Genomic DNA, 26,897 nt, shown 5'->3' with positions numbered 1-26,897 from the left:
GCAGGCGGATTCTTTACCATCTGAGCCCCCAGGGAAGCCCAACAGTAGGTCCTTGCTGGCTATCTATTTTATATATAGTGTGTATGCTAACCCCAGACTCCTAATTTACTCCCCCCCACACACATATTTCCCCCTTATTTCAGAAAGGGTTCATCCTAGGACGCCTCCACATGGACTTGCTCTCTGGGATCTGAAATGCAGCCCAACCCTCAGTGCTCTATGCACAGGGAGGGGATGTTTGTTGGATGAAGAGCAGCCCAACAAGAGAACCATCCCATGAACAGGTCATGCTCCTTACCCAACCATCTGGTCTACGCAGCCGGAGGAGGGTGGCTGATGGGCACTGAGACGGAGGGGGTTCACTGACCCCATGGGCAGTCACGATCTGCTCACCATCTCGAGGTTGCTCATCCCCGACACATCACCTGAGACGCAAGTGCTCCTGGAAGGACCCCACCCCAGTCCCTCGTCACCTGTACCTGCCCGGTCAGGTGGCAGGGAGCTGCTTGGGAGGAAGAGGCTGGTGAGTCAGGTGGTAGACAGGGAGAACTTCAGGGATGCTGTCCACACCTGCACCTCCATGAGAAGACCCTCAGCCAGTCAGCAATCTGGTGACTTTGAAGAAATCATTTTCCAAAACAGCAATCGGGTAAGAAGACCTCCAGCTCAGAGAGACATGGATTCGAGCCAGGTGGGAAAAATCAAGCAAAGGTGCTGACGTACAAAAGGGTGCCACTCTCCCAATTCCACCCCACGAACTCAAAGACGAGGCCAATATTTTGAAAAATATAAAATTTTAATAAAGACTACATCTCTTAATTACAATAATTATTGTACCAAGTAATTTTCCTTAAATGAACTCTTTATAATGCATAATTTACAGTATAAGTAGAACAAAATGCCATGGCAAAAGTCATTGAGTACAAGACTTGTAATAAAAAGGCATAAAATATATTTGTACATAAACCCCTTTCAAAAACCAAGGGAAAGCTTGAGCCCTCAATATAGGGCGACACGGCATGCAGTACAGGTACTGTACTGATTCAAGGTCCGGCTGAGACAGTGGTGAATACGCCCTCCGCACAATACATACAGACGCGGGTTCAGGGGACGATGGTGGGCAGAATGCACAGATATAAGTTAAGTGAAAACCCCAACGCCAACACAGGAAGGTGTCTGGAGGGAGAGTGCTGGGGCCAGTCTTCCCAAAGCTGTTCACTTCTTTGCACGGCGGGGGTGAGGTGAGAAGGAGCTTCCAGAGCGGCTGGGGTCCAGAGAGCAATCTGTAAAAAACGCCAAGGACCACTATTTCCGTAAAAGCGCAAGTCGAACCACATGGCCGCAGCAGGCGTCGGCTGTGGGGTGGGGAGCCCCAGAAGTCACAGATGAACCTGGGCCCCAGGGACGCTCCTTCCCCGCAACGATCGTCCCATTGACAGGCCCGCCACGCCAGGCCTCCAGACCAGACGGGGCAGCGCAGGGCGGTGGGCGGAAAATGCACCGGTTTCCGCGCGTGCGGGCGGCAGGGCGCCACCCCGCACAGTCTGTCTTCACGCGGAGCTGAACTCTGGGTGACAGAGAACTACGAAACTCCCTCTCCCGCGTCCACGCGCTGGGCGCGGGGAGCCTGTTCAATAAATACCAGCAGGGACGCCTGTCCAGGTGAGCTGGGGCTGGCTTTCCAGCCCGGGCGGTCACACAGGACACGCGGCAGCCTCTCGGGCACAGTCAGCTTCGCCGGCGCCGAGTGGTCACGGTTTATAAGCAGTTCCGGCCTTCCTCTCCGCAGCGCCGGCCACCGGCCCGCCCTCCTCCCGCCTTCGGCGTCTTCACCGGTTTGCACTTCGTTCGTGGGGCAGGGTCGTGCGCCCTGGCGGAGAAAGGCCGGGCCGGGGCTCAGTCGATCCTCTCCACCTTGCCCAGGATGCGGCCCTCGTACATGGGCAAGACCACCTCGTCGTCCCAGACCTCCTCGAACACCGCTCCGCACGCGAACTCGTCGCTCGCCTTTTTGAAGTAATACCTTAAAGGGAAGACCCAACATATGCTTGGTGAAGCTGCACTTTCTACCTGGCTTGAGAAGAATTTGTCAACACGGAGGGACCAAGGGGTCTCGAGAACGCTGCTGCATGGGGCTGGCAGGGAAATCGCCGCTGGGATCTGCCGTGAGAGCCGCCCGGGTTGGGGAGCTGGGTGGAGGGCAAAGCCAGGCAGGCGGCCTGGAGGCGGTGGCCACGCCCCTCCCCCCAACCCCCCACAGGGTTGAGGCTGCAGCCTTCAGTCCAGGGCTGTCCCTGATGAAGAGAGCTGCTTCTTTCTCCCCAGTTCCCCCCCTCCCCCGGCGGGGGTGGGGGTGGGGGCAAAGCATGCTTGGCGTCCATCTGCAGGGGCAGCCTGGGGAGAGGGCCCCTCAAAGAGCCCCCAGACTCAGCCATCTGACCCCATGAAGCCTGCAGGAGGCCAGTACCTGAGCTCTTCCCCACCCGCCAGTGCTGGGCCGGTCTCGGGCATAGTCGGGGGCTCGGGCACAGCCGGGGGACAGCACTGGCTGCTTCCGCTGTGGCCACCGCGGGAGGGGGCAGCTCCCCGCTTCACGGAGCCACCAAGACCCCCGCGACTCTCCCCTCTGCCCCGGGCCCCTCGCTCCCCTGCCCCATGGTCAAACGCCAAAGGCCCCCATTCTGTGTGGATGGGAAGCCCCTCGGGCCCCACGCCGGCCTTCCTTCTTGAAGCCACTTGATGGCACGGGCGCAGATGGCCAGCCTATCCCAGCAGGGTCACGTCTGAAACGACCGCTGTCCCGCCCACCCGCACCCCTGCCTGGACACCACAGCAAGTTCCCTGCCTCCCCTGTCCCCGGCCAGCAAGACCCCTCCGATGGATTAAACTAGCCCCCGAAGGCGGTCATCTCCAGGCATCAAAGGCCACTGCTGGGGGAGGGGGAGTCAAAGTCCCCCGGGGGAGGGAAACAGCTTCTAAAGAAAATGTGTAATTGTGTCTCGGGTTACAGTGGTTCTCTCTTTTTACCTTCTCTCCTTAAGAAGCTTTTCCACATCCCCCTGGGTTACAGCTAAATGTCCTTGCTCTTCAGTGAAGGCAGGCCAAGTACTCAGCTGATAAGGCTAGACACGGTAAGACAGCTGGAGGTACTCAAGGGGCTGGACTTCCCAGGTTCCCAGCCTGGCTCTGGGGGGTCAGCGCTGGAGACACCCATCCTGGGTTGTCTGCCCGAGACAGGGCACTGTGGATGGGGGAGTGAGGGGAAACATGTTTTGTTTCCCTGGAGAGGCTCCAATGCCCCCGGCACCCCAGGCCCACAGCCCTCGGGGTCAGCACGGAGCAGAGTGGGGTGGCTCCCCGGCTTCTCTGAGCAGACTCGTGACTGGGCCCGTAACTGCAACCTCCTCCTGTGTGTGGCCCCGGCCTGCCCCGGCCTCCCCCGACCCCGAGACTTCAAAGGCACAGCCCTTGGCTTCTCACCACTGCGACCTGCTTCACACCCTGCTTCCTGGGCATCTGGCCTCTGAGGGCAGCTCCCCGCCCAGCCCTGCCCTGCCTCCCGCTCCCTGGCCCCGTCCTCGCTGGGATGGGGGGGGGGGGGGGGGGGGGCGGGAGTGAGTGCAGCAGCATACGGGCTGAGAAGACCCCCACTACCGCCGAGAGGACCCGGGGGCCGGCTCTGGCCCAGAAGGGTGGCGGGGAGGGCCCGCTCACCACAGCCTGATCCAATCAGCAAGGAATGTGCGTGCAGAGTCCTCGCATTAGAGAAGAGCTGGGGCTTCAAAGCCTGGCTCACTGAGCATGCCTGGGACAGACAGGGTCCAGGCTAGATGTGGCCGGAGTGCCCAAGCGGGGGCTGCCCTGCTCCGGGCCCCCTGGAAGGTCACCAGCCACGCCACAGCTGAGATCCTGATGGGTCCCTGGAGGGGCACCTGTGCCGCTACCCTCGCCTGGGTCTGTGCAAGATAAGCCAGGCTTGTTCCCCCTTCCCCTGCTCATTTCCAGAACTGTCTCTGCCCAGGTGTGACCAGAAGACCCCAAGCTGGCCCAAGGCCTGTGGTCTGTCACCTGCATGGTCCTGGCCCCGAGCCCTACTCCCTTACCTGCAAACCAAGTCACTCTGGGCTGCAGGGGTCCTGCTCTGAAGGGCAGGGGTCTCAGGCCCTGGAGGTGGGCTCACCGGGTGCAGAGATGGTGTGCACCCAGCAGGTCGCTTGCTAAGGGATGCTAAAGTTCTCACACTCCCTTCCTAGCTCGGGGGGACGCTGGGGTGGCAGCTTCTGGGCCTGAGCTGGGCTCCTCTCTGACCCGTGCCCCCCACTGCTCCCCACTCCTTGTCCTGGTCCTGCACACGGCACGCGGGACACAGCGGGACTCAACCCATGTACTCCTCTGGGATGGAGGCAGCCGACACGGCCAGCTGGGACTCCAGATGACCCAGACAAGGGAAGAGAAAAGTGACCAAGGACACCCGGGGCTGGCACGCCAGGGCGTGGTCTGCACTGTGCAGAAGGGGAGGGGGGGCCTGCAGGAACGGCGGGGTGGGGTAGGAGGAGGAATGGAGACACAGCGAAGCCCCCGGCAGCCCACCCACCGGGCCCCTCCAGGTCTGGGGGCTGAGAGGCGACCTGGCTCTTGGTTCTGAGCAAACCCACTCTGGAGCAGAGGAAAGCACAGGATGCTCACCGGTAGTTCCCCTTTTTGCTGAGCTGCTCCTTAAAGTGGCCCAAGGTCAGGCTCTGGGCCTTCAGCATCCGCCGGTACGGGATCTCCTCCCCGCAGAAGAAATAAGTGACCACCAGCTCGCTGGCCTGGAGCGCGTGCACCCCTGCCAGCTTCTTGGGCTCCTTGTGGCTGAAAATGAGACCGAAAAGCCGCAAGTCCAGCATCCGAACGCGGTCAGAGCGCACACACGTGCCCAGGGGTCTGTAAACTGTCTTCGGAGGTGAGGCTGCAGCTGCGTGTGCCAACGGCACTGGGCAGGGGTCCTGCGTCGGGGGAGTCACCTCTGGTGGGCACACGGTCCTCCCCCGGTCATCGTGCAGGGCACACAGATGTGTGTGTGCTGCCCAGTGGGAGGACAGAGCAAGGTCCACTGGGGGCATCCACAGGGAACTTGCCCCAGAAGATAAGAATCCTCCCAGAGTGACCAGAACACCACACTTGCCCCAACCAGAGGCTGAGCTTTCTGCCTCTACCTAGGGGTGGCGTGAACTCGGAATGCCAGGGCCAAGGTAGGGGGCTGTGTGGGGATCAGCCCTCAGTCACTGCAACTTGAGTTTTTGCAGAATGGCTGAAAAAAAAAAGAAGCCATAGGCCCAGACAGCTGGTCAACTTAAGGTCAACCAACTAAAAAGTTGTAGAGGTTTTTTTTCTCACTTTGAACACTACTCATGATGGAGAAACTAAGAAAGAACAGTTGAATGATTTAGACCATTTCAGATCTCTGTAGCCGACAACTTTTTCCACACACCATCCTGGAATGAAATGAAGCCTGGCTCCCCTGTCCAGTCACAGGGGTGTAACTCGACAACAGGGACTGGGGCACCGGCCAGGAGATGCTTTTCCCACCACCCCCCAGCGCCTGGCCCCCCAAGACAGCAAGGATGGGCCCTCTGTCTCTGCACAGGGAAGCAGCGCCTTCCTGCTCAGTCCACACAGACGTGTTCAACCCGCTCGCCTCCCAGGTGAACAGGAACGACTTTTCCATCTGCGTTTGGGGGTCTCTAGCCAGAAGCTACAGGCTTCGCTCTCAGCTTGCTACCTTGAGCCAACCACCACTTCAGGAAGGAACACATATGTGTGAACAAGTCACTGTGCATTCCTCTGTATGGACAGGGGTTTTCCAGACCCTGATCTATGGCACCATCTGGGTTTACTGCTCCTTGTCTTGGATGTTAAAATCAAGATGATTTTATAGACTAAAAATTTTTCAAAAACTGCAACCCCTGGCGTGAATACCCTGAAGACACAAAGCCTCCGGGTGGACCTCAGCACCGCTAGGCCAAGACACTCACTCCTCCGAAGTGGGGCTCGGGCTGGAGAAAGGCGCGGCGCCCGGCACCCCGGGACCCGGGTGGCTCTTGTCCCTCTGCTGACCGGCCACACAGCACCTGAGGACAGCAAAGGATGAGCGGGAAGCCCCAGCCCAGGGCCAATGGAAAACAGAGAACCAGTCTTCCCCACTTCTGACTTCCCCCTGGGGGAGCCTCACCCCAGCCACGCTGAGCCCTGGGCCCCCGGGACGGCATGGTGCCCGCCCAGGCCGAGGGCTGCAGGCGCTGGATCTCCAGCGGGTCACGGCTCCTTGAAGCTCATCTCACAGCCCTGACTGACTGGGACATTCCTCAGGGAACGGGATTTGCAAGGAATTTCGGAGATTCCTTCTCCTTGCAGGCACGACTCGCCAGACCCCAGTGAGCCTGCTGGAGCGAATGAACCTCAAGGCAGGGGTCCTCCACCCCGGCCCTGCCCATGATCGCTGCGGCCAGTCCACTCACCGCTGCTTCGGGGGCTTGGACACTTCGGCCAGCCGGCGGCACGCCTCCTCCAGCTGGGCCAGGGTGTTAGGCGGGGTCAGGGGAGGCACCGCGGAGTCCTGGGTGCACGCCGGGTGGGCGCGGGGGGCGGCGCGGGGGTGCCCGGTGCTGGACCCCCACAGGTGGTGGCGGCCGGCCCGCTCAGCTGGGGACGCACGGGCCGACTCCGTGGGGTAGGCCCGCTTGGTGCTCTGGGCGCTGGAGGAAGAAGGCAGAGAGAGGAAGCCGAAGGAAAGAAATGGGGTTAGAAAAACTGGAAAATATGACTCCAACAGAGAGCTCTCCATCCTGCCTCCGGAGAGCAAAAAAAAAAAAAGCTGGGCCGTAACACCACCCTGCGTTGCCAGGACGCGGCACTGCTGCGGTCTCGGTGCAGCAGTTCACGCGGGGAGGGCAGCGCCCACCGCCCCCCCAGCTCCGGCCGCGCAGACACAGTCTGTCCCCACGCCCCGGGCCGGCGGGCCACTGCTTACCTGTGGGGCTTGGGCTTGCCGGGCCGCTCGCTCTCCAGCACCCACTGCCACACGACCTGCGCCCTGTCTCCTTCCTCCCCGGGCGGCTGCAGGGATCCCCCTCCACCGGGGGCCCCGGCTTCCCGGGCGGGCGCGGCAGGGCCCGGCTCGGAGCCTCTCGCGCTTCGTCTGGCGGGGGCACCGCCCCGGCTGCTGCTGGGGACAGAGGAGCGCGTCCATCAGCCCCTCCCGACCCCCTCCGCCGCCCCACCCCTCCCTGCCAAGTCCCCACTGCCCTCCCCTCCTACAGGGACACTCACCCGAGCTGGGCGGCCCCCGCCGGCTCGGGGACCCCGGGGAGGCTCCTGCACTTGGTGCAGTAGGAGTAGTCGGCGCCCCCGGGGACCGGGCAGGGGCAGCGCGCCCGCGGCGCGGCCTCGGCCTCCGCCTCGTCCCTGGTCCGGGGGCCGGCGTGGTGGTGGATGTAGTGGTGGTGGACGTGCTTCGTGGTCTGCCTGCTCACGAAGCCCCTGGCCCCAAGGAGGGAGCAGCTGGCCGGGATGGCGGCGGGGGGCAGGGGGGCCCCGGGTGGGGGCAGCGCACGGTGTGGCTGCAGGTGGTGGCGGTGGTGGTGGTCGGGGGAGCGCGCGCGGGGGCTGTAGCGGCCCACGCCCGGGGACTGGCAGCCGGGGGTCTTGAGGACCCTGGACAGGTGGTCGTCCAGGATGGTCTGCGGGTCCTCCTCATAGCTGCTAGATGGCAGGAGGCAGAGGGGGTGCGGCGCGGGCCCCGCCTCCCGTGAGGCCGGCGCCAGCTCCGAGCCCTCCTTCTCCTCCTCCTGGAAGGGAAGGCAGCGGGGGAGGGCGGGTCAGAAGGAGCCCCCTCCCCCGCAGTCCGGGTCGGGGCAGGGCGGCGCCCACCTCTCGGATCTGCTGCAGCCGCTCCTCCAGGCTGTGTCGCGTCTCCAGCTCCAGCTTTAGCTTCTCCAGCCGAGCGATGAGCTCGGCCGCGAAGGCGGCAGGCTCCACGGGGGTCATCTCCTTGGGCAGCCGGTGGGTTCTCTGCGGGGCGCAGGGAGGAGACGGGGTGGAGGCGGTCAGGGGGCTGCCCGGGCCGGGGAACGGGCGCCGGGCCGCGGCCACGTCCACGGCTGCGTGGAGACTGGGCGGCGCGGGGCCCGGGTGGCGTGGCCGCTTTATGCGCCGGCGCCGTGGCCTCATGGAGAGCCATGGTCCCCGGCCGTGCGCCGTGGGCACGAGCAGTTGGTCGCACTCCGAGAGGCCGCGCGCGCTCCCTCTGTAGTACAACCAGCCCATCAGTCGCTACTCTGAAGTTGAGAATCTTCAAAGACTGTTGTCAAACATCAAAAAAGAAAAAAAAAAAAAAAAAAAAGGCAGCTCTCTGCGATGGGGAGGGGAGAGCGCAACTCAAGGAATAAAAAGTATGAGCCTAAACAGAAAGGGAGTTGGGAATTTGAAAAAATAAGATTGGAAGGGAGGTAGGGGGGAGCAAAAGGGGAAAAAAAAAGGAGTCACAGGGCCCAGATCAGAAGCGGTGGTAATTTCTTCCCTGGCCGCACACTGCGCACCTTTGAGGTGGTGTTGTCTAACACGGTCCGACCCCCCTCGCTCTGGCCCACCCCTCCTCCCATCTCTTTGTACAGAAAATGAAGAAAGCTGCTGCAGGCTAGTAGCAGAACACTGCTGAGTCTGGCTGCCTGAAGCTGATCTATCAAGGGAAAAGGGAACATCTCCAAGTCAAGTACGGAATATAAAAAGGCACCACAACACTGCCAAAAGCAGCCGACAGAGAACCCCCGCTGCCGGCCCTCTGTCCCCTCCTGTCGTCCTGAGCCCCCCACCCCCAGCCCTGGTCCTTCTGCCTCCTCCCCTCACTTCCCTCCTGCTTTGGCCCTTTTCTTTGGAGGGAGGGGGGGCAACAGAAAGCCAACCTGCAGAAGCCAGCATCTCCCCTCCTCAGCAATGAACTGAGCCTCACCACGGCAACCGCTGAGCCGCAAGACCCCGGGAGCGGAGGGCCCATCTAGAGACGGCTGCCGTTCTCACCCAGGCTGGCTCCAAGCAGCCCCCCAGCAAAGTGCTGCCTCCTGGAGAAGGCCGGTTTGCACTCCCCAGGACAAAAATCATGTAACTTATAAGCCTGGGCAACAGAACTTTTCTTAAACACAGAGAAGTCTCCCCAGGCCCCTGGCTCCACCAAATCAAAATATATACATTTCATCCATACTGTTGTACTGGGGTGAGGAGTCGGTGATTGAGAAGGGGGCGCTGGAGTTCCCCAGAAAAGCTATCTTCACAAATTTGAGTGCCCCGGACTGTTCCAGGAGCTTCCGAGAGAAGTTGCAACAGTCCACACACTAATGCAACACGGGACCAGCAATTCGACGAGCTGACTTCCTATATGCAACATAACCGGTGGGCCAGCTGGGTTGTCTGCGGCTGACAGGAAGGGCTCGGAAATAGAGATGCTGCTCTGAGCTGGGCACTCTCTTCCCTTCCCCAAGGAGCAGTCAGACGGGGCAGAGTGGCCCCACAAGGGGCCGTCTGCCCTCCAGGACCTGGAAATCATCAGGGAGGTCCCCGAAAAGCCCTCCACACCCCGCTGGCCTCTCGTCTCAAGCACAGGAAGAAGCACTCACGGATCCTCGAAACACTGACTGCAGATTCAACAGGCAGGCACCAGGCCATGTTCTGGGGCTGGAAACAGGAGGGACAGCAGACCTCCCGGGCTTTGGAGCAGAAGTGGCCGAATACAGAGGAACTCTGACTTAAGTGACACGAGGAGAGGGTCCCAGGGCTGTAACTGGCCCTGGCAGGAGGCAGGCCCCCAGCCTCCTGGTTCAGTCAGTCAGCAGGAGCGCAGGGAGCACCTACGATGCGACCGGCGCCGGGCTGGTCTCTGGAGAAGGAGCCAACAGAGCCGCCCAACGCAAAGCGTGCATCACCTTCGGCCCTTCAGGGCCTGGTTTCTGGGAAAGAACCTCTTGGGTTTCTCTTAGGGAACTCTTTTTTGTTGAGAAAATGGAGAAGGTCGCATAGGTCACCCTCAGGTCCCCTGCGCTGGCTTACACCGCGGTGAACCCCGGCGCACCTCTCAGGCGGGCCTTCCCTTCCTCCTGTGACGGGAGCTGACCAACTGTGGAGACCGCACTCCCGGCCCGGGCCCCACGTGATCCCGGCCGAGGCCCCGCCCCCAACAGACCCACCCCCCCCACCCCGCAGGCGCACTCATGAGGCCCCGCCCCCAGCAGACTCCCGCGGCCCCCCCCCCCCCCCCCCCGCGCAGGCGAACTCATGAAGCCCCGCCCCTATCCCCCTCCCCCCCCCCCCCCGCAGACCCCCATGAGGCCCTGCCCCCAACAGACCGCCCCCCACCGCGCAGGTGCACTCATGAGGCCCCGCCCCTATGCCCCCCACGAGGCCCCGCCCCCAGCACACTCCCCCCCCACCTCGCAGGCGCACTCATGAGGCCCCGCCCCTATGCCCCCCAGCAGACCCCCCCACGAGGCCCCGCCCCCAACAGACCCCCCCCACCCACCGCGCAGGCGCACTCACCGGGAAGTGAGGTAGGGACACTTGGCCGTTGGCCTTCACGCTCCGGTGCATCTCTCTCTGCAGCTGCTTCTTACTCCCCACGCGGTAGGGAGGGACGCCATCTCTAAGGGAGACGAAGGACAGGGCCCACCGGCTCACGAGGACGCCTCGGCGCACGTGCCCTTTGGCGCTCCCGCAGAGGACGGACAGGGCCGGCCCGCCCCCGCGCGCCATGGCGGACCCTGAGGGGGCATCAGACGCAGGCGCCCTGCCTCTCAGGCCTCTCTGGAAGTGGCTCCAGCTCGGGGCAGGAGGGCCAGCTTGGACAGAGCTCCCGGCCGCGCTCTGGTGCTAGGAGTGGGCCGCGCGGAGGGAGGGCCCCCAGCAGGAGACTGAGGCCCTTGGCTTGCTCCGGTGGTCTGCTACCACCGCGGTGCGTTGCCCGGAATCGGGGGCCACACCAGGCGGTGTGAAAGGATGGGGACCAGCCCCACAGAAGACCAAGCCGGCCTGGTGGAGGGCTGCAGAATTCTCCAACAGTCTTCCTCCCGTCAGCCACCAGCAGGCGTTCCTGGCCTTCTCCCTTCCCTCGGCGCCAAGCCCTACTGCCTCCAACCGTCAGACTCCCAGATCCATGACCAAGGTGGGCATAAAGGAGAAAGCCCCTACTCGGGGCTTCATCCAAATTAAGTGAGCGTGTACTATGTGCCAGAGCTTATTCTAGGCTCCAGGCAAGACAGCAGTGAAGGGAGCGGATAAAAATGCAGATGACTCCCAGATAAAGCTTGTGTTCTAATGGGGTGGAACACATAGCAAGTGAAACATAAAAAGCAAAATCTATAGTAAGTTCAGTGGTAAAGAATCTGCTTGCAATGCAGGAGATGCAGGTTCGACCCCTGGGAGGGTATCTTCCTGCAGGAAGATTCCTTGGAGGAGGAAATGGCAACCCACTCCAGCACTTCTTGCCTGGGAAATCCCATAGACAGAAGAGCCTGGCGGCCGTTAATGGAGCTGCGAGAGAGTCACACACGACTTGGCAAATAAACAACATCGTGGTAAGTTAGATGGTGGTGAGTACTATGATGAAACGCACTGTGGAGATGGGGAGCAAGGACAGGTGGTGGGGTGGAGCTGCAGCTTTAAATGGGGGGTTGTCAATGAAGTCCTCGCCACAAAGGTGATTTCTGAGCAAAGACTGGGAGGCAGTAGAGGCCCTTACATTATCGTTATATTTTTATTTTTTAAAAATTGAAGTACAGTTGATTTACAGTGTTGTGTTTATTTATTTTTAATTTCTGGCCTCACCCTGCAGCATGGGGGATCCCAGTTCCCTGACCAGGGACTGAACCCGCACCCCTGGCATTGGAAGGCAGAGTCTTAACCACTGGACCTCCAGGGGAAGCCCCATCATTATATCCTTTGGAAAGCAGCATCCTCCTCCACTCCGCCCAGTCTTCACTGAAAACTGGACCCGGAGTTGCAAAGATGTTTTTAAAAGACTTTTGTTCTTGAAAGCTGTTGGATGGTCAAGGTGTGATTATATATCCCCATTGCTCTTCCTTCCGGAAGCCACTTATTTACAAAAGCCTCAGGGTTCAGACGTTTGCATACTGAATCATCCTTCGAGGCAGCAAATGTTGAAATGAGCTGCTTGACTATTTCCCTTTCTCTGGCATTTTCATTTTTTTTTTTTTTTTGGCATTTTCTTTGTCATTGGGTCGCTGGCTTGTTAATGGTGGTGGAACATCAGTTGTGTCTAAGAAAGCCAACTGGTTAACCTTGGGCTCCTTGCGTATATACTGTGGTATAACTCTCTGTGGCTCCAAGGACTGTAACCCACCGGCTCTTATGTCCATGGGATTTTCCAGGCAAGAATACTGGAGTGGTTGCCATTTCCTCCTCCAGGGGATCTTTCTGACCCAGGGATCCAACCCGTATCTCTTGTGTCTCCTGCATTGCAGGCAGGTTCTTTACTACTAGCGCCCCTGGGAAGCCCGGGTGGTTACCCTGCCCCCACCTAAAATCCCCTTTGGGTGGAGGTGACAGTGGGGACCCACAGCTTGGGCCTCATGCTGGTCTGACCACCTCCTGCTGCCCCGGGACTGCAAGACAAGGTTCACCTCCTGCCAGCAGCTCTGGGACACGCCAGGATCTCCCTGTGAGGCACACAGGGGCCCCACCCGCTCCTCCAAGCCTCTGACCTTGAGCGCCCTCTGGCAGCCTCTGCCCCTCACCCCTTGCCTCCCGAGATGAAAGCAGTGGTAAGGTTTGTACACGTTTTTCTTTTTCCATATAAAGCAGGAGACAGAAAGGTGAGCTGGGGAGGCAGTTGAGAAAGGGAGGTGGGGGAGCACGTCACGGGCCACTTGGAGGCAAAAGAACAAATGAATTCTGGAAACACTCCTGCGACCAACACCCAGTGCAGCCCCCTGCACCCAGGGCAGGTGGAGGATCTGGCTGCCGGCGCGAAAACCTGTGACCAGTGCAGAAAAGAGAGCTTCTAACCCAGCTCAGAGGCTTACCAGGCGCCTTCAAGGAAATGTGGCTTTAATCCACCCCCCTCCTCCCCACAGCCAAGAATCTTCTTCCAAAACAGCCCCTCATTCCAGAAGGGGGCCTCTCTTCTTTTCATCCAGGCTCTATAAAAATCTGTGATCAGTTTCCTGGCTTCTCAGGACTGTGAGCTGATGTGCGCCCAAGTTTTGGTCCCTGAACAGTCTCCTTTAATTATAAACATTTTAGCTAACGAGCCTGCTGCCGGGCCCAGCTGTTTCTGGGGAGTACGGTTTTGAAGTGTGGACTCCACTTAGCTGCCATTTAAGCTGAGCCAATTAGCTTAGCCTTTTGACTGGGCCATGCCCGGCCTAACCTGAATGTCTCTTTCCGGCAGCTTTGAAATACCGGGCTCACGTGCACACGTGTCCACTTGCATTTCTCTGGCCACCACTCCGAGGGCGGCCTCTGATCACAGCCAACATCAAAAGGCTGGTTTGTAAGATAAGGCACTATGTGAAGCTCACTCAGATGCCTTCCCCAGGGACCAGAATAAACCCATAAATAAGATAAAAGGAAATAAAAATAAATAAAGTGACCTGGGCCACCCTCTGTGAGAAACGCATCATGGGCTGATTTCGTGACGCCCTGAGCAGACAGACTTCAGGAGCAGCTCTGTGCAGAGAGAGAAGTCAGGGTGTCGCCTCCACGCTGGCCTCCCGACTTTCACTTCCTAACAGAGAGGCCACACCTGGGCGGCAGGAACCTGCTGCTCCTGGTGTATCCAGCCCCACAATCCTTCTGCCCAAGGACTGCGCTTGAGGACTTGGCTGGGAGTCTAATTTTCAAAAAAGAAAAAAAAAGTCATTTCTTCTGAGAATGTAGGTTTTGGAACAACAGGCTCATAAAACAGCCTTCTCAGAGGCCTGTGTGAAGACTCAAATCCCCAGCCATTTTTAATGGGACTTTCTGCTTAGTGGGGAACCAGTAGTGGGCAGCAGGCCCTGGCCTTCTGGCCCCCGAGGCTCCCTGGACACGCTCAGGGCAAGGCCACGCAGCCCAGCTTCTCCCCAGCCTCAGGCAGAGGGCCCTGGACTTCATCGGTTCTGTGGCCAATGACACCAAGGCTTCCCCAGGCTTGTGTCTAATGAACTCCAGCCTTCTGGAGTCTATTGAAGGCGGCCCGTGACCCCCGTCCCCCTACCCGAGCTGCGCCCCTCCCCAGCCCCCAGCAGGGTGGCCAGCCCCTCGCTAGTCATTGTGTCCTGGAGGAGCAGCCGGGGCCCTTTTCAGGCTTTATGGGGGTCCTGTTCACTCGTGCGAGGAGATTTCAAAGCAGCCTGCAGCCTCTCGTCCCTGAGCCTCCCCGAGTGGACAATGGGCTGAAAGCGACTCAGTTCAGCTTTCCATCCCCCGCGCCCCTCACCGTGCTGGGCCCTCAACTGGCCAAGCTGAAGAGGGTCTAATCCCAGCCGGGGCCCTGCCCGGCGCCGGGCCAGCGGCCAGAAAGTGCCTCGCCCAGCCGGGCTTGCTGTGCCTGCCAAGCTGATGGGCCCGGGACCCCTAGGATCTCCAAGCCTGGTCCCACCCCATCAGAGCGGCTCTCGTCCTGAGACCCCTATGTCCACCCCTGCGTAGGCAGCGGGAGGTGGCCCCACGCTGATGGGAATTGTGGGCCCGGGGGCATCAGCACGTCCACCTGGGGAGGGATGGCTGCATCCAGTGAGCTGCCCTCAAGACTGGGCGGCCAGAGCCATGCGCCCTGCCATGCCCCCAGCACTGACCTCAGGGCCCCAGGGGGCCCGCCGAGGCCTTGGCGTCCTGCTTTACTCATCCCCGTTCAGGGGGCCGTGCTGAGCAGGGAGCAGCCCCCGCCCTGAGGTCCTGCCACCTGGGACCCAGGGGCATCCCGTGAGCACCCAGAGCAGCTGCGGCACGGGCGACCCGCCTCGGCCTCTCTGCCCACCCGGACCTTCTTGGCCCACATGCTGACCCAGGAGAGCTGACTTCTTCCTGCACTCTGAGCGCCTTAAGTCCACGGCGCTTTAGCTCAAGGTGGGGAGGGTAAGGGCTCTGAAGTCACCTCTGAGGACGCTTTCTTTCTGGGCAGGGTCTAAAGAAGAGGGGGAAGGCAGAGGGGGTGGGGCAGGAGTTAGAACTCCTCCCCTCCCAGGCCCCAAGTCATTAGGGCTTCCATGGCGGCTCTGCCAGCACAGAAGACCTGGGATTGATCCCTGGGTCAGGAAGATCCTCTGGAGCATGGAATAGGGCCCCACTCCAGTATTCCTGCCTGGAAAATTCCACGGACAGAGGAGCCTGGTGGGCTACAGTCCACAGGGTCACAAAGTGCCGGGCGTGACTGAGCAACTGACCCTTCACTAAGTCATTAAAAAGGAAAGCTGAGTGGTCACTAGTAAATAAAGAGACTCCGGTAGCTCAGTCTCCTTGTCAGCTGGTCCTATTACTGCGGTGGTTCACGTGGGGAGCGGGAGCAGGCTGAGGGCAGGGGCCTGTGGGCTGGGCCCCAGTTCTGTCTCAGACGGGAGCAGTTACAGGAGCACCAGGCCTTCCTGCCCCGTCTGAGAGTCATGAGCGGCGGCCAGTTTTTCTGATTGGGTCTTGTGAGGCTCAGCCAGGTATGGGGACTACACCCAAGTTATCTCATCCCAAACCCAGAATAACACCTCGGTGACGCAGAGCAGGAGGCAAGCCAAAAATAATCTCTAAGAAAACTAAACAGAAGTCTCACAGTCTTAAGTCCACTATGTTTAACTAAGGAGATTCACTCAATACCCTCATTCAGACCCAACTTACACTCCCATTTTACACATAACCCTGACTCTCACAATCCACACTCTAGTTAAGAACCAGAGGAAAAACGGTGCTAGAAACAAGCATACACAAGCAAAGAATGACACCAGGCAGCGTGACAGAGAGAAGAAAAAGTATTTTAAGGGGTGGGGGAGGTACCAGTACATCTAGGGGCAGAAAGTGCGAAAGTGGGAATGTCAGTCTCTCAGTCGTGTCTGACCCTCTCTGACCCCACGGACTGCAGCCCGCCAGGCCCCTCTGTCCACGGGAGTTCCCAGGCAAGAGTGCTGGAGTGGGTTGTCATTCCCTTCCCCAAGAGATCTTCCTGACCCAGGGATCGAACCTAGGTCTCCTGCATTGGAGGTGTATCCTTCATCATTTGAGCCACCAGGGACGCCTCCTAGGGGCAGAAGGCCCATACAATCTTGAATTCTGTGAGATCATATTACAATGTGGTATGAAAACAGACCTTCAGATTAATTATCTGGACCAAGAAACAGAATATATCTATTCAATAAAGAGAGAGAAAAAACATTGTTTTAAGAAATATGTCCATTCTAGGACAGTATTTTCCAAGTACAGTAACTATGGAAGACTCACCTCCATAAGAGCCCTCACCTCTTCATGTTGGATGAATGATGGTTTCCCTCTCTCCATTTCACTCAAACCAAAGAGCTACTCTTGTATTAAATCTCACCTTAAACATAAATCTCTCCTTTTACTAACAGGGGAATCTGAGGTGATACAATAAAAGCCACCAGGAAACTCAGCAGTCAAGTCTCAAACCAACCCATCCACTTCCCTTTCAATCGGCTCCATGCCGCAGGCCAAGCAACAGATCGCTGGCCAAAGGAAACCAGATCATTTCAAGCAAACTGGAAGAAGAGCGGGTCCGGTTTGGGGAAGGCAGAAGGGACAGACTGGAGCTAAGTGCCAGAAGCGACAGGAGCTCTGCGGGCGTGCATGTAGAAAGTGGGCCCCTTAGCGGAAGATGCTACTCCAGGGCGTTTGAGGAAGTCTCTCCGAAGACCATTTCTAGAGCGGTGGTTCCCAGCTGGGCTCCACCTCTGAGCCTTGAATCAGAATCTCCAAAGCTGGCAGGAGACGGGGTGTCTGGTCCACCCCGCCGCCCCACCCCACCCACCTGAGACTCAGGGAGCTCCCTTGTTCTCCATCCACAGAGGTCACCGCTGCACGACCTCAGACGGCCTGCAGCGCAAAGCATGCCCCTGCCCATGGCCCACTGACCTCATCCGGCCACCCTGACGGCTGGGACTGCCGTCAGGAGCCCCAGCTGGCCACCTGCAGGAGAGCCAGGATCCGAGACGACCCTGGAGAGGACGCCCAGCGACAGAGCAGGCACCACACCGGCGCTGGCTGAACTGAGCCATCCAAGGGGGCACTGCACGCAGCGGCCTGGCGAGAGCTCGGGCTTCCGGACTCCACCGTCACTGAGCCCAGACACAGCCTCCCCGTGCCCCCCACCTCCCACCTGTTCGTTCTGCAGATGAAACACCTGGATTCAAGACCCACCAAGCTCTTCTGCCCACAGGGAAAGTGGGCGAATTGACAAGCAAACGAGGGTGTCTGCACTCGGGGAACCTACAGGCATTGCCCTAACCTCCTACCTTAGTTCAGCTTCCTTCTGTGAAGGCACCTTCCGACCCCCACTCCAGGCTCTAAGCCTCCAGCTATCCAGGCTCCCACGGGCCCTCCTGCACTAAAGCTGAGCCACCTCAGCAGCTCACTGCCGTCCCAGCCGATGGACGTCCACACGGACACGGGGGCTTTGCAACGCCAGCCGAGGACCCCGCCCCGCTGCTCCGGCGGCCCACACTGCCAGCCGGGCACGTGGCGGGAGACCAGAAGGCACTTACACGCTACTGTCCGTCATGGACATGGAGTCGTCGGTCAGCGCATCACTGGAGATCTCGCTGTCGTTGGCGCTGGTGGCCGGTGCGAAGACGTAGCCGGAGCCCACGTGGTACGGGTTCACGGGGTCGCTCCTCCTGAAGGACCTGCGGGAAAAGGGCCGCAGCTGTGCATCCCGACTTTCTCCCAAGACCCGGGGCGCCCGGGAGACCCCGGGACAGTCCCCAGCCTGTTTAAGGCCAGCCTGCTGCCCAGGGCCCGGTGACCCTCTGGGCAGACAGCAGGGGGCGTCTCTGCCCCCACGGTGGCTCGGGGGCTCAGAGTCCTCAAGGGACACTTCCGGAGAACTCTGCTCCTGGAGGGGAGGCGAGGGGATGACAGAGGAGTGAGTCAGTGCAGACGGAGTGTGCCCGCTCACCAACTGAGGTAGCCCTTTACACACGTGACCTCATCTGATCCTCGAGGCCACCTGGGTGAAGAGGTCCTGTGCCCATTTCACAGACATGCCCGGGCGGCCCCGGATCACAGAACCACAGCCAGCGGGTGTGGGACCCATCCGGACGCCTCCCCTCAGCCTGTCTCTCTGCTTTTTCACACAGGAGTAGCCTCGGTGTCAAAAGATGCTCCAGCGTGAGGCAGGATGACTGACCCGTAGTGGGTGTCCGGGCTCTCTGGTGGAGGAACCGCTGGGTGGCTGCGGATGCTCCCGGGGACCCTGGAAGGGACAGGTGGGGGCCAGGGAAGCGAAGAGCAGCGGAAGGTCCTCCACCCTGGGCGGTGGCGGGGCGGGGGAGAGGCCTGAGGCTTTCCCAGCAGCACGAGGAATCCAGGGGGCCCAGGGCAGACTGAGGCACAGGGGTGGGCAGGGAGCTGCCGGAGAGCTGGGCAGAAGAGCCCCAAGGAGGGTGGGCATCGCGGCTGGAGGTGGGGGTCCTGCCTTCAGGACCTGCCCTCTGGCTGACAAGTGACACCTCAGTGCAGAATGAACCTTAGAAACGATCCGACCCAACCCCTCAGTTTACAAATGCTAATAAAAACCAAGAGCTACCACCAGTGATGAGAAGTCAACTCATTGGAAAAGACCCTGATGCTGGGAAAGATTGAGGGCAAAAGGACAAGGCGACAAGAGAGGATGAGACGGCTGGAGGCATCACCGACTCAATGGACACGAGTCTGAGCAGAGACCAGGAGAGTGGAGGACCGGGAGCCTGGCGTGCTGCGGTCCGTGGGGTTGCAGAGCTGGACACGACTCAGCGCCTGAGCCCCGCTGCCGCCTCCAGCATCGGGCTCACTGCGGGTGGGGCCCCGTCGCAGGGCGGGGTCCCTGCAGCAGCCCCCCAGCACGGTAGGTGCTCGAGGGCGGTGTGCTGGTCAGGGCCCCCCCAGCGGGTGGCGGAGCCCCAGGCAGGGCCATGTGCTGGGGGTCAGCCACGGGGAGCCCACATCAGGTCCTGGAGGAGCCGAAGGCAGCAGAGCTCCCCAATCTGCTAGTCTGAGCGAGGCCAGATCTTGGAGACATCAGGTGGTCGAGAAGCGCCCAGGAAGTGCTCACGAGGAGCACGGCACGTGAGCCCACGGGACACCTCGGGCCAGGCCACTCTGACCAGCCCGACGCGCTGGCCTCGCTGTCCCACCTGTCGAGGGTGGGAGGCCTGGCCCCCTCCCTCCTCGCCCCGGATCCTCGGCGATGGTGACAGGAGGCTGGTGGGATCCTCCATGACTTGGAACTGTGCCCACGTCTCCAGTGTGGCGTTTCCAGACAGCAGGGCAAGAGAAGTGGGAGGAGGGGACTGCCCACGAGAGGCCCGAGGTCCTCCCAGAGCAGAGGCGGGCAGGGGTGGCTGGTGCCAGCACTGGCGAGGAGGCGCCCTCTGCGGCGTCTCCACCACGGGCGGGACAGGAGGGGAGTGGGCAGTCGAGGCTTCCCTGTGGTCAGGGTGCTGCAGAGAGCGGGTGCGGGCAGGTGATGGGGCTGCCAAGGGTGTTAAAGTGGCCCAAAGCCCCAATCTCCTGCACAGGTCCCTGCCTCAGAGCACGATGGAGCTTCCCAGGGGGCTCAGCGGTGAAGAACCCACCTGCCAATGCAAGGGACACAGGTTCGATCCCTGGGTCGGGAAGATCCCCTCAAGGAGGAAACTACAGCCCACGCCAGGATTCTTGCCTGGGAAGTCCCGCGGACAGAGGAGCTACATCCACGGGGTTGCAAGAGTCGGACACGACTGAGCGACTAAACAACACGGATGGAGGCAATGACGGTCCTCAGGGCTCCGTCATGCAGAAACCGGGAAGCTCCCAGCCAGCTGGGTGTCCCGGGGTGTCACAGCCTCCGCGGACATGGGGTCCACCTAAAACAACGTGCAGTTCAGACCCGGCCACTGGCCCGGGGCCGGAAACACCCTCCAAGGGCACTGGTTACAGGGGGTCATGGTAACGCTCCAGAAAACCACGCGCCAGCAAACACAAGGTGTTCCCGGGCGGCGTTTATCATGACGACGGCACAGCGCTGGTGTTTCCCTCCTGAAGGCCTGTCCCGTGTGTAGCGTTGACGAGTCCCCTGCAGCAGGGCAGGCCCGTCCGCCTCCTGGGGGCCTACCCCCCAGCACTGCCCGTCACGTGTGGCTCGTGGCAGAAGCTCACAGCTTTGTCCACACTCCCTTTTTAAGGACCCAGGACACAGCGGGTTGCTGAACGGGTTTTTCATCTAAGAGGTGTAACACAAAGATCAAAAGGCCCAAACAGCCTTAAATAGCCTCCGTGCGCCCTGCCCGTCGTGTGTTGCTATCTTTGCGGTATTCACACATCCACAGTCCACCAGGTGAGGGCTGCGACAGCGTCCGCAGGGACAGAGTGACTAAGAGACCCCCCTCCTCCCCAGCAGAAAAAGGCGCCTCACTCAGACGCTGCGTGTGGACACAGCTCCGCGCTCCCGGTCAGACACCGGGGCCCCAAAATAAACTGGGCTCCCTCCCTCCCAACATAGAGGGCTACTGTGCCACCAGCAATTAAAAGTGGAATATACTGCTCCTCGCTCAGTCCCTACAGTGAAGTACGGGGATTTTCCTTCCATCATCACAAGACGACTCCGAGGAAAGTGGCCGAGTCGTGGGGAGAGACACAGACTTGATTTTTTCTGTTTTTTTAAGTACCCAGAACTTTGTCAAGACCGCCACAAAGTTTGGAGAAAATGAATTAGAACTGCTTTCTTGTGATCGCTTTTAAAAAAAAAGAAAGAAACTCAACCAGGCTACAGTAATTGTGCCCAGATGCGAATTATATCTTCAGGGCCGTGGTGCTCCCAGTTGCTGCAAGCCTCTTCGATTCCTCTGGAGAGCAGAGGCCGGAACAGCGCTTGCGTTGGGCACCCTCAGGCCCGCGGTTTCAACGCGCACAGGGCTTCGGCAGTGGGGGCCCTCTGCACGCCCCCGGCCTGGTCTTATCTGTTATCTCCACGTAATCCCGGGGGGCCCCAACCCCAACTCCAGGGCCAGGCCCATAGAGAGAGCAGAACAGACCTGGCCTTTGGGACCCTTTTCTGGGGCCCCTCTCAAACAACGCGCCTTAAAAGGCATTGGCTTCTAAGGCTGTGTGTTTGAGGGCTCTTTTCAGAAGCCCTCTGATGATTTCCCACGAAGTCCCACCCAGAAGGGGACGCTCCTTCCCGCAGCATCTTCTAAGGGAGATGGGGGGCCAGGTGCGCAGGCGGGGCAAGCGGACCGCGCGTCGGCACAGCGCCCCCCTCGGCCGGCTCCCTGCACAGCCTCCTCGGGGGTCATTTCTTCCATGATGCTGAAGCCAAGCTGGACTCCAGTGGCTTCGCATAGAAACGGGCCCCAAGAGCGATGGCTTCGTGGGGGACAGGAAGCTCTGGGAGCTGGCAGGGGACAGCTGCTGGGCCCCCTGAGGTACCGTGAGGCCAGGAACCAGTGACAGGCAGGGGAGACCACCGAGAGGGTGTCCTAGCGCCGGGCCAGCCCCCCGCACCGCCATGCTCCAGGGAGGTAGGGAGCATGTGCGCGTGTCCCTCCCCTGAGGAGCCTGTCTCGTCTTCTATGAGTCTATGTCTGACCCTTTGTGACCCCATGGACTGGGAACCTACCAGGCTCCTCTCTCCATGGGATTTTCCAGGTAAGAATACTGGAGTGGGCTGCCATTCCCTTCTCCAGGGGATCTTCACAACCTAGGGATCGAACTCACACTTCCTGCACTGCAGGTGGGTTTTTTACTGTCTGAGCCACCAGGGAAGCCCCTTTACATGAAACCCAACACCGACTCAGTCAGAATGCAAACAGGTCATTAGAAGTGAGGCTCCTCTGAGTGCCCAAGGTAAACTCGGGGCTTGGGGACCAGCTGGTGCCCTTGGCATCCAGCTGCAAGCCTGCTCCTCAACAGCTGGTGACAGGGAGCCCTCAGCAGGGCTCGGGCACTCTGTCTCCTCCATTTGACTAAAACGAGCTGGTCTGCAGGCCAGGGACCTGGCTTCATGAGTGGAGGGAGGCAGACTTGAGCTGGAGGCGCTCCCTACATCCCAGGAACTAGCCGGGAACTCGGACACAGTTCAACAAGTACAGGAAGTCAGGGCGCGGAGAGGACACCTGCGCCCCGGGGCAGAGAGTGACGGGACACAGAGGTGATGAGTCACCCCACAGCGGATTGTAAGAGGACATGTGGGAGACCCCGGGAAGTTGGTGATCATCAGAAAAGCAAAGCATGCTTGCTCAACAACAAAACCACCAATGGAAGCACTGGACGTGCCCCCAAATAGTGAAACAATGTCAGCCTGAGCCCCACATGCTACTCGGCTAGCTCAGGAAGTCCATGAGCCCTAGGACAAGGCCTCTGCACAATAAAAAGCAGTCATTTGTGGACCTGGCTCGACCACATAGGGACCATAAAACGCCCCTGCTGGACCTGGAGGAGCTGAGGCTGGAAGCATGACGTCTACTCACGAGTCACGGAGTCTCTTCTCCCCTCCCCACTTTCCCTGTGATCATAAAACTGCAGCCCAGTGAGTTCCAGGGCCATGGCAACCCCTTTGCCTGCCTGCTTGTAAACCTCACCAGCGTCCTATTCTAACAAGTCACTTCTCATCTGCCACATTGCATCTGAGTTCTTTTCTGCACTGAGACGCAAAGGACCAGGGTACTGGAGCTCTTCAGAGCCCCCAAGAGGACACCAGCCTGTTTCAAAGCTTCTCAGTGAACACCGCTAGGACGCAAGGCTCCCTCTTTGAGAGTGAGATCTGAACCCGGGTGCCCTTTCCACACAGCCAACAGTGAGCATGATCAAATCAAGCTAATTATAATGCCTTATGTCTGTTCAAACCACGTCCCTTTACAAAGGACTTCCCTGTTCATTATTCTGATCCTAACAGCAACCTGTGACCTCAGCAGAAGGGACAGTGTCGTCTCATCTGCAGGACACATGGGCTTCAGCAAGACTTCAGCCCAGGTGGGAAGAGGTGGACAGGGCTGCACCTGTGAATAGCTCGGGGCAGCTCCTAACACACCACAGGCACCCTTGAGTATCTTGCACGTTTAAAAAAACAAAAAATAGAGTACTGGGGATAGGTCTTAATTCCTCTCTGACAATGCCCAGGTAAGACATATGCAGGCCAGGTAAGATACCCTCCTCTGAACCCAACAGGGGGACAGTCAGGCAGGAATCTAGTAGGAAACCCAGGGGGCCAATGAAAAGGTGTCGTTTACGTATGAACAACGCTCACCAATCCCAACCAAAGAGGAACTGATGAAACACAAAGGAGGATGCTCGGCCTGCAGACATCCCCTTAAATCTGAATCCCGGTAGAAACACCCAGGCTGGGGCGGGAGGGGGCGGAGTCCCGGCTGCCCACCTACAAAGGGGAGGGGCCCAGGAGGGTCCCGCCCCGGAGCCTGACCGAAACCAGCCAAGGCGCGGTTTACAAAGGTGGCGCTCTGGGCCCTGACCCCAGGGTGGGGTGGTACACAGAAGCCCCCTGCCTCCAGGCCCCCGAAGAAGCCGCCTGACCACAGGCCTTAAGTGGCCTCGGCGACCGCTGCCAGTCTGGAGGGCACGGAGGCCAGCGGGGCTTTCCCCAAGTGCCCGCATAACGGAACGGGCAGGGGTGGCAGGTGGCCTGGAGTTGCCAGCCCCAGAAGTCAGAGCCAGCATCTTTCTCCAAACAGCCCGAAAGCGCAGCTTAAAGATGCTGAAACAACTCGGTCCCGATGATCCTTGGAGCCCTTGCACAAGCCAGTCGGGTCTCACCGAAGGTGGTGGTGGACCAGATGTCCGCTCAGGAGACCGGCTGGCAAGGCCACAGGAGCGCCCCCTGGCGGTGCCAATGCCACCTTTTCCTCTTAACATGGCCACCCCAGGACCACCAGCTTCCTGGCTCAGAGCGGGCTCCCCGCCCCTCCGCGGCCGGCCGGACCCTACAGAGAAAGGCAACCTCCAGAGACAGCCGCCAGGTCGCACGCCCCTTCCCACAGGGTCAGCGAGATAAGCTGCTCCAAGAGCAGCCCAGCGACCGGCCCCTCCCCCGCATGCCATCAGCAACAACCTGGAACTCAGAGGCTCATTCTCTTTGGATATTTGGAAGGGGAGAGAGAGAAACAGAAAAACTCATTCCAACAGGAGGTCTGAAGTTGCCTCCAAAGGTCAAGAATCTTAAGACTTGGAGGTTCTATAAAGAACTGCTTGTCCTCCAAGCCTCCAAGAGAGAAGGCAGTCCAGGGCCCAAGTCCTCTCCGGCCAGAACTTCCTCTCCATCAGCAGTGAGCAACACAGGCACCCCCCCCCCCCCCCCGGGGTCTACCCCCAGGGCGGCAAGCATGCAAGACCTAGAATAACCCACCAGCACATTCTGAAAAGCACAGGACCCTTCACTGGGGAGGCACAGGACCCTGCCTCCTCTGGAGGATTCCTCGCAGGGTTCACGTCTCGCTCCATAGAGAACCACAAGCCCAGTTGTTAAGCCAGCTGCTGGCTCTTAACATAAAAGTTCAAACGACCCCACTTACCCCCGTGGTCAGTGGGCACACACACTACTGCCTGGGCCTCCAGCTCAGCCCAGCGGGCTCGGCGGCCCCATTCACTCCTCGCCACTGAGTGACCCCTTCCGAAACCAGCGCTGAGTGTCTGTGACCGACTGACTCTCCCTCTCTTGCTGCCCCGCTAAGACCGGTGCAGGATAATAAGGAACCACACGAGGCACACTGCCTGCCACCGTCTGCAGCCGGCATTGGGAGACTCTGGGTATTTAGCTGTGCGTGCATCCCTCTCCCCTCCTTTCAACAACAGAGAGCCAGATCAAAGGGTTCGTGGCCAGCGGTCCGAGCGCAAGACAGACCTCTGCCAGCCTCAGCAGCACATCTGGGCATCCATCCGTCCACCCTCCCTAACTCAAAACATCTGCAGAGCCCACCTCACTGCCCCCCGCCCCCCCCCCACTGGCTCACCTGTATCCGCTTTCAACGCTGTCCATGGCCCGCGCGCTGGCGGTGGCCCTCAGGGTCTTGCTGGACAAGCCCACCACAGTGGGGGGAAGTTTGCACTTGAAGTCGGCACAAGTCCACTCCTCCTCTTCGTTCAAGGTGGGGAGGTAGCCACACACGAGCCTGAGGCTCCCCAGGCCCGCGTGACTCAGGTAAGCTGGGTTCTCGCCCCCGCTCCTCACGTACTCGAGGTATATGTCCGAAGTCAGAAACATCTGGTAGGCATTCTCCTCCATGGCAGCCTGGACCTCGGTCTGGGCCTGGTCAAACATCACCGAGTCGAACTGCTGCTTCTTGATGCTGTCTCGAATGTAGGTCTTGGTGGCAGGCTTCAGCTGCTTGGAGACGATGCTGTTGTTCTCGATGTACCTTTTGTAGATAGCTTTGGCTACTCGTAAAGTTTTGGCATCCTTCAGGTTCATCTGCCGGAATCCATTGCAGGCGAACCAGAAGTCTAAAGTATCCACGCATTTCTCCCGCTCCAGGAAAGTCCGGAAGAGATAAGCACCGTCCTGATCGCCCAGCAAGGAGTGCAGAGACTTGGTCCACCTGGTCAGCGGGGAGTCCGGGGACGCCCGGCCCTCCGGCTCCCCCAGCCCGCCCTCGTTCCGCCGGGCGCTGGGGGAGACGGGTGGGGCCTTGGCGGCCGGGCCCTTTCCCACGCCCGGCTGGCACGGTGGGGTCTCCCCCTCTTCCCCGGGCACTGGGGGCCGCGGGGCATCCTCGCGGAAGCTGCTGCTGGGATCTGGGAGCCGAGGCAGTAACACAGCGCTGCTCATGGCGAGCGCCTTCTTCTCGCCGAGTTCAGGAATTTGTTTCTTCCTCCAGTTCCTCTCAGCAATCAGCGTGGTCTCTCTTTCTCTCTCAAGTCAGCAGGGACTCATCTGAGCCTCCTTTCTGGGAAGAAAAGGAAGGGGGGGAGGCAGAGGGAGAGAAAAGGGTATTGATATAATCAAAACCAGATCTACCCAACATCAAAGCAAGAAAGTAAACAGGCTTTTCAACTCCTCAAATTCAAATCAAGCAACCCAGCTATCTGCGAGGTGCTCATCTAAAGTATCAGACGCAGCTTTTTCAAAGGCGAAATCTGAGCTCCCTGCACGCTTGGGGGCGGGGAGGGGGCGCGGGGAGGGTGGGAGGTGGGGCAGAGGGCCCGGGAGGTGGAAGACACCGGCTTCCAAAACCCCACCCGGCCCGGCAGGGCAGCCCGGCGCGCCCCTCCCTTCGCTGGGACAGCATCCACTCCAAAGACGCGCGCCCCGAGCCGCCAGGCGGTGTGCAGGTGAAACCAATTTCGGTGACTTGCCCCACTCGGCTCTCCACACAGATAACTCGAGCTCCAAACGTGCCCTTCCCCGGCATCTGGTTCCCATCCCCCCACCTACCCCTTCCCACTCCTTAAAAATTCAGAAGAGCCTCAACCGAGCAAGCAGCCCGCCCAGCACAGGGCGGGATGGGCTCCCGGACTCCCAGCTGGAACCCCCCCACCCCCAGATGGAAACGTTCGCTGCGCCCCGCCTCCCGCCAAGATTCCGGCTCAGTCTACACCTCGGTCTTCCCGGTTCCCCGAAACCAGAAATCCACTCACTCAGACAAGGCTTTGATCTCCCAACTTTGCCAGAGAGCGGAGAAGCCTCAGGACTCACCGCTCCCTGCCCCCCGCCCCCCCGGAGCCGCAAACCCTACACAACCGGATCAGAA

At 59.9% G+C, this 26,897-nt stretch overlaps 1 protein-coding gene across 6 annotated transcripts in view; it reads right to left on the bottom strand.

Annotated features, from left to right (window-relative positions):
- Nucleotides 1-787: 787 nt before the first annotated feature.
- The window catches only part of AXIN2 (axin 2), a 64,482-nt gene continuing 38,372 nt past the window's right edge, over nt 788-26,897 (bottom strand). For 4 of the 6 annotated variants that reach the window (XM_065908698.1, XM_065908696.1, XM_065908697.1 and 1 more), the window contains exons 2-11: nt 25,161-26,093; nt 17,727-17,867; nt 10,567-10,669; nt 7,912-8,052; nt 7,312-7,829; nt 7,013-7,207; nt 6,501-6,737; nt 6,018-6,113; nt 4,687-4,854; nt 788-2,023 (exon numbers count right to left, since the gene is read on the bottom strand). In XM_065908698.1, the coding sequence (XP_065764770.1) occupies nt 1,897-2,023; nt 4,687-4,854; nt 6,018-6,113; nt 6,501-6,737; nt 7,013-7,207; nt 7,312-7,829; nt 7,912-8,052; nt 10,567-10,669; nt 17,727-17,867; nt 25,161-25,975 (2,541 nt within the window). In that variant the 5' untranslated portion in view covers nt 25,976-26,093 and the 3' untranslated portion in view covers nt 788-1,896. The remainder of the gene's footprint in view (nt 2,024-4,686; nt 4,855-6,017; nt 6,114-6,500; nt 6,738-7,012; nt 7,208-7,311; nt 7,830-7,911; nt 8,053-10,566; nt 10,670-17,726; nt 17,868-25,160; nt 26,094-26,897) is intronic. The other 2 variants (XM_065908702.1, XM_065908700.1) reach the window with 2 other exon arrangements.

The sequence above is a fragment of the Muntiacus reevesi genome, chromosome 18 (assembly GCF_963930625.1).
Source record: "Muntiacus reevesi chromosome 18, mMunRee1.1, whole genome shotgun sequence".
Taxonomy (NCBI): domain Eukaryota; kingdom Metazoa; phylum Chordata; class Mammalia; order Artiodactyla; family Cervidae; genus Muntiacus; species Muntiacus reevesi.
This window is presented reverse-complemented; position numbering and strand designations above follow the sequence as displayed.